At 36.7% G+C, this 6,701-nt stretch overlaps 2 protein-coding genes across 2 annotated transcripts; one reads left to right on the top strand and one right to left on the bottom strand.

The window, feature by feature from the left end:
- On the top strand, window positions 230-1,017 carry LOC105167245 (non-specific lipid-transfer protein D, cotyledon-specific isoform-like). The gene is made up of 2 exons (XM_011086876.2): window positions 230-689; window positions 805-1,017. Exons 1-2 carry the CDS (start codon window positions 346-348, stop codon window positions 812-814), a joined length of 354 nt encoding a protein of 117 aa, XP_011085178.1. The 5' UTR covers window positions 230-345; the 3' UTR covers window positions 815-1,017.
- On the bottom strand, window positions 3,860-6,695 carry LOC105167534 (probable WRKY transcription factor 14). The gene is made up of 3 exons (XM_011087305.2): window positions 6,327-6,695; window positions 5,412-5,552; window positions 3,860-5,146 (listed from the first exon to the last, which is right to left on the bottom strand). Exons 1-3 carry the CDS (start codon window positions 6,671-6,673, stop codon window positions 4,519-4,521), a joined length of 1,116 nt encoding a protein of 371 aa, XP_011085607.1. The 5' UTR covers window positions 6,674-6,695; the 3' UTR covers window positions 3,860-4,518.

Below are 6,701 nucleotides of genomic sequence, written 5' to 3'. Positions count from 1 at the left end.
TTTTGGGCCAAAACCTTAAATCAACTTAAAATGTTAAAAGCAGAAAAAAAAAACAGCCAACACCATTTGGAGAATTAATAAGCTTTGGATGATGATCATCACCCCCAATGAGAAAACCGTGCTGCAGAATTCTATCTATTTACAGAGTCATGAATACTCATCGGGAAACTCAAACACATCATCCAATGCCAATTCATATCATGCCCCCATTCCCATTCCTATATAAACACAATCACACCAACACCCTTCCCACCAACCCTCCTCGCTCTGCTCATCATCCACACCTACCTACAACCTCTAATATACTCATCATCCACATTTGAATTACTCACACAGATCAACAAGATGAAGAATGTTTTCTTCTCCTTGTTCCTCGTCCTCTGCCTCGTCTACTGCTTCGCTCAGCTGACCAATGCTGCAATTCCATGCGGCACCGTCGACATGAAGGCCGCCTCGTGCGTCTCATTCGCCACCGGCAAGGACGCCAAGCCGTCGGCAGCGTGCTGCACGGGCCTGCAACAGCTTGCTCAGACCGTGAAGTCGGTTGATGACAAGAAGGCAATATGCCGCTGCCTCAAGACCGCCGTCAAGAACTTTTCAGGCGTCCAGGACAAGTTCTTGAGCCAGATCCCTACTGCTTGCAACATTAAAGTTGGTTTCCCTGTTTCTCTCAGCACTGATTGCGAAAAGTAAGATTGATAAACCTTTCACTTTAATTTCCTTAATTAGAATCTACAATTTTATTTAATGAATTGATTGGAGACATTACGTATGTGAAAGTAACTATGGTATCTGCTTCTTCAGGCTCCACTGAGATGCTGTGGAGTTGACCAGAGATTTGAAGTCGCATTAGGAAACTTATAAGAAATCGTGCACAATAAGACTTTGCATTACAGCACTCTGTGGCTATGGAGAAGAATCAATGTCGGCTTTGGTTGTTTCCTATGGAGTCTGTATTGTATTTGCATCCTTGTCAGATTTTATAGTATTGCAATAAGATTTTGATTACTGCAACAACACTCCCTCGCACAAAAGTTTGAAAACGCAAATTCATCCTACATTATTCTCAAATTAAAATAAAATTCATTATGAATTAAGTTTAAAACATTCTAATAATAATAGTTTTGTAATAAATGTATTGCAATCTGAAAGATTTCATTAAAACTTTTATACTGAAAAATCCTTAACAATCGCAATCGTTCACGTCTAGATAAATGCGTCTTTAACTAAATTGCATACTTACAATCATCCCAAGTCAAGGTCGCTTAGGAAACAATTCAATGATTTGGAACTCCTTATTTCATTATAAAAATATTAGGTTCAAAACTCATTGAGAGGTGTGTACATGGGTGCACACATGAGGGAGTTAAAAAAAAAACACATGAATTTAGGGTATAATGAAGATTATTGATTGGGCATACTATGAAATAAATTCTTACAGCATCGATCACGGTCGAGGAAATGATGTCATATTTGCAAGGCAATAGTTGATTTGAAAACATGAATGTTAGGCATGTGAGCATATTGGATTGAAAACTTGAGGGACAGGGACTGCAGATGAATGATCACACCTTATCTTGACGGGAATTTGTCATGAAAACAAGTTTGATTTAACTACTAGGACTAGTATGCCATTTGGGGCTTTGAAGTTATGTGGTGTGTGGGTTGGACCGATTGAGCTAGTAATATATATTTATCCATCAGGTTTCAAATCGTATTTGGGCACACAACTTTGAAAGTTGAGTGCGTATCTTATAACTCTAGAAAAGACACATTATTAATTAAGCAAGCGAGGAAGCATATATATATATATATATATAGTCAGTTGCAGTTCAATATTAATTAGATGTGGACGTGGAAAATCCCAAGATCTCATTGTAGACTTTAGTGTTGTCGTGTTTGAAACTTGTACTCCTCTTAAAAATTACATCCAATACAAATTTCTTCATTCATTTCATTCTCAAGAAACACCCAATCTCTTCATCAAATCTTATTTTTAGTTTTATTTATCAACTTCGTACTTTTTTAGTCTCTCTTTGTTATTATCTACCTTTAATTAAAACTAAAATTAATGTTCATTTTCTTTTTGTAAATTTAGTTAATATATAAGAGTCATCAGTATGGTGGTCATAATTTTTAATCAACAATTATAATAATTAGCATATGAAGCATCACCAATTAGTAAAAATTGTTTAATTATTAATTAATCGCTACTATATATATATATATGTGTGTGTGTATTAGTGAAAAGTTTTAAAGTAAAATTTGTCAATCTATAAATAATTATATTTCCCCAAGTTGGGAGTTGGGACATATCTTTTATGTATATACACAAGCAATATGGAATAGTAGTGTGTTGAATGGGCAGACTTTTTCAACTTAAAAAAGCGAGTGTTTAGTGCACGTAATTAGTAACTCTTTTCTTGAAATTTACAAATTAATATTGATGATTTATTAGTACTTGGAACTCCAGAAAATGACGTAATACTAAATAAATAAGCAAAAAGGACAGGGAGTAGATATGCAATTCCATAAAATATTAATTAAATTGACGGGTAGGGAACAATAGTTTCTCACATGAAGAGGCGAGACTGAGACATATGTTAGTATAATTTATTATACTAACACCCTTCATCATTGCTTCCTAATAACACCCATATCATATCATCACACTACTTACCTGTCCCAATCTAATAATTCTATTCCATTTAATTATAATATATAACAGAGCTGTTTGATTATTTTATAATAAGTAATATTATTCCTCTATATCTATTCCACGATCGAAAGAGTATGTTTTCACATTTAAGTTGGTCGACGTTAAAAGCAAGCAACATTCTTAACGATCTAATCAACTCCATTTCCAATTAACAATATATTTATATATATGTATTTAATTTGAAATAATAAGAAAGTCTTATAATTAATACAACATTTCTTTATTTGATTAAAATAATTTTGATGATCTAATTAATTAACTACAAGTATTCACTATTTCTAAAATGATTTTATCAAATTAATAATGGAATAAGGATAGGTTGATTGTAAGGACAGGTCCCAGGTTAAAAGAAAAGTTTGGTACTGATAATGTAAGAAAGGCACGCTTATGATCATGGAAATAATTGTACAAAACTAATGAAGAGAAAAGATGTTTGATAAGCAGCAGGATTTTGATTCTTGAAGGATATATAGGAAAACGATTGGGTGGTGTAATTATTGGGCACTAGCTAGCTAGTTGAGAATTGGTTAATGGAGCTAGCTAGCTTTATATATATATATATGTGTATGTGATTTGTGTCGCATGACATATGAATGATGAAACAGTGTGTCCAATAGAAATTAAATCCCATCAAACACATAAGATGCATGCATATATATATGCTTCCTCTCATCCAACCAATCACTAACACCACACCCAACTACTTTAACATGCACTTGTTTGTTTTTATAATTTATTCTGTAGCTAGGAAGTAAATGAGTTGAGGAACATAAATTCTTTTGCAAGAGGTGATGCCCGGATTTGACGAATCTTGTCTTGGTATAACTCACTGTTTGCATCATGTACTACTCATCACCGGATTTTGCAAGTGTAGCTGCTGCTAATTATAAGAATGACATGCACCACAAAATAACAAACTGCCATCACTGTTTTTGGAGTTCATTTCTCATCATGCTCAAACTGTTTTTTAATATATGATGATGATGTATTCATGTAAATAATTAATGTGGGTTGTATGCAAATTAACCTAGCAGAAATTAAGAGGAATAGCTATACAAAAGCTAGCATATATCTCCATAATTTCTGATGGTCACATGCATGCACTAAACCACTGCAGGCAGCTTCATCAGTCATGATAATTAGAAAACATCAAACTCCATCTTACCAACATTAATTCGACAACGTATGTATATGTTATATTACAAAGTAATTGATTAACAGCCACATGCAATCTTGAAAGAATAGTTTATTTGGTTTTGATTGTAATTAAGGACGGCGTGCCCTTGTTTGTGCCGGAAAAAGGATCGGAGCACGCCAGCCTGCTTATGCTTTGCTGAATAATTGATCCTCCCACTGCTGCTGGGAAGATGTGTGGGGAGTCAAATCTAACATCATCCATCATAACCCCTTCATTGAGCTTTCTACTCATATCTGATTGATGTACTTTTGTTCACTGTTCAAACTTCTGTTCCTCACCTTTCTGTCCCATCCACCATTATTCCAACCAATGGGAGACTGCATCATCTAATTAACTACCTCTCCACCACTCCAATTTAATTCCCTCACTCTACAATTTATTTCTTTCCTAAACACTCCACATATATTAATTAATTAGTGGGGAATTAAAAGATCAAAGTTGAAAAAAGTAACTCTATATGTAGAAATAATAAACTCATCTTTAAAATAAAAAATCAACAGAAACTTCCCCCATGCATGGCCTCACCTTCAATGCTACAAACCGCCACACCCCCACTCTGTGTTTCTGAGTGGGGGGCCTTTGATGTTTGTTGAGAATCCTATTACGAATCCCTCTTAGATTCTCCATAAGATGTGGTGGCGCTGGCAGTGGTGTTGGTGGCGACGGTCATATTGCTGTTATTTCCTGCCCACTCATAAAAGCTGAATGGATCTAAAACCTTGTTTTCTCGCCCCTCGTCACCGGGAAATCCTTGCGTGAAGAGGAGATCCAAAGGGTCAGCTTCAATTTCTCCCAAATCCGCGAAGAAGCTGTCTTCAGTGTGGTTTGAGTCTGACAATGTGGGCTTGTAGCTCGGTGGAAAAACTTCAACAAATTCAGTGTCATCCATCTCAAACTGATTATCAAACTCCTGATCCGTCTCCTCTTTCACAGCGGCCGAATTCGTGTCAATACCCGATGAGGATACTGTATTTTCCCTACTTATGTCCTTCTGCTCTTCTTTTGGGGATTTAGGTCTTTGTGCCTGAGAATTTGGTGAATTCTTTGCAGCACTGTAGTTCTTAGAGGCCTGAGATCTTGTGGAGCCTGCAAGAGCGTTTCTCTGCGTTGGCCACGGATGATTGTGCTCCGAAGTATATGTGATCACCAACATATTGGGGTCGGTTCGGCTTCGCTCTACTTGCTTCCTCGCCGAACAACCTTTTGAACTGCTGCATCTATAGTAACCTCTGGATTTATAAACGCAAACAAAACATATATGTAGGACATTAGAAAGCATACCAAAACAAATTGAGCTCGTTAACTATTATTATTATTATATTATCATCATCAGGTCTTAATCAGTGCCAAGAATTTGGGCGTCAAGAGAGACATGATTGAGTACAGGCAGGTACATGTTCGCTGAGAATTCTAAATATGAACAGAAAATTTGTGCAAATTCTTGTACAAGTGATTTTATATTCCAGAAAAAAAAAAAAAAAAAAAAGTACTAACCTTGGATAAGGGGAGCCTTTAATGGGTTTCTGGCCGTACTTTCTCCAAGCCCAAAGATCTGAAGGGACAACTTCTCCACTGGCTCTGCTGTTTGCAGGTGTTGGAGCCGGTATGCAAACTACTTTCTTCGCCTGACTCTTCCTGAATATATATATATATATATATATATAATTGCATGAAAATCAGAGTTGTTTCAGTCATCATAAAGCGATCCCCAGCTCATGAGTTTAACACCATGATTTTCTGGTTATATACACGCACACGACGGGCAACGTACAAAAGGAATTACTTAGAGTCAATTTCTGATTTTATGGAACAGCTGATTATTTCCCATCTTTTTCTGTGGTATTCAGAACTGGTTGATCAGTAGTTCTGCGCCCCTACCTTTTGCCTTTTTTCTTTTAAAAAAGCCGAAAGTGATGGAGAATATGAAAGACTTAACGGATAGAACCACAGAAATCCGGCGTGGTGCGTTTCAAGAAACAGTAACTGCTACATAAAATAGTACCATGAAAGCGAAGTCAGATGAATTGCTATGGAGCATGCTGGTCGGATTATTCATAGACGACTTTTGAAGGGTACTTCCTTTCGCTAATAAGTTATCAAGGTTTTAATCCTAGCTTTGTTTTTAATTTTCATGCATTATTGCCTTACCCTTGCGATACAACAGAATGGCAATCTTACGTGAAAACCCTATTTTAAGATCCTTAAACATTGAGCCATGTGATTGCCAATAAAGTCCTCTCAACCCCACCACCCCAAAACCCAAACTAACATTAATTACCGGTAATTAATGCAAGCTCGCTGTTTCCGATGATTTTTCTGTTGCATAAGATTATATAAGAATAGTAATCAAAGCCCAATTAAACTCTGATTTAGATATTAATGAAGGTTGAAAGAAATAAAAATCCCCACCTTCGCTTGATGCCCGTATTTCTCGGAGACGAGATCTGCAGACCAGGGCTCTCCACCATCAAGCAACATTTGGTGTCATTCAGATTATGATTGGTTGATATTAACAGTGGAGGAGCCTTGAAGCCCCTCGGAGAAGTCGGCGCCAGCCCTTGAGAATCAGAAGCCGGCGGTATAGGCAACTTTGGATTAGGAGAGATCTGCAACATCCTGGAGAAAATATTTGAAGGCCTTTTCATCTCATCATCAACAAGTTTGGGAGCAAGATTTGCACTGGTGTTATCGTTTCCAGCACCAGTGGCAAGTGCAAACCCTGCAGTGTTTTCAACATGATCACTAGCCTCAATCATATTGGAGTTGTAGAAGAATCCTGCAGGT

This window comes from Sesamum indicum, linkage group LG8, assembly GCF_000512975.1.
Source record: "Sesamum indicum cultivar Zhongzhi No. 13 linkage group LG8, S_indicum_v1.0, whole genome shotgun sequence".
NCBI lineage: Eukaryota > Viridiplantae > Streptophyta > Magnoliopsida > Lamiales > Pedaliaceae > Sesamum > Sesamum indicum.
The sequence above is the reverse complement of the archived record's forward strand: the minus strand, read 5'-3'. Positions and strand labels throughout refer to the sequence as shown.

Excerpts from the sequence above, each read along its gene's own strand:
- LOC105167245 (XM_011086876.2), top strand. The coding sequence starts at position 346 with ATGAAGAATGTTTTCTTCTCCTTGTTCCTCGTCCTCTGCCTCGTCTAC.
- LOC105167534 (XM_011087305.2), bottom strand. The coding sequence starts at position 6,673 with ATGATTGAGGCTAGTGATCATGTTGAAAACACTGCAGGGTTTGCACTT. Across the intron at positions 5,553-6,326 it reads AATACGGGCATCAAGCGAAG|GAAGAGTCAGGCGAAGAAAG; the intron begins GTGGGGATTTTT and ends ATATATATTCAG. Across the intron at positions 5,147-5,411 it reads AAAGGCTCCCCTTATCCAAG|AGGTTACTATAGATGCAGCA; the intron begins GTTAGTACTTTT and ends TTATAAATCCAG.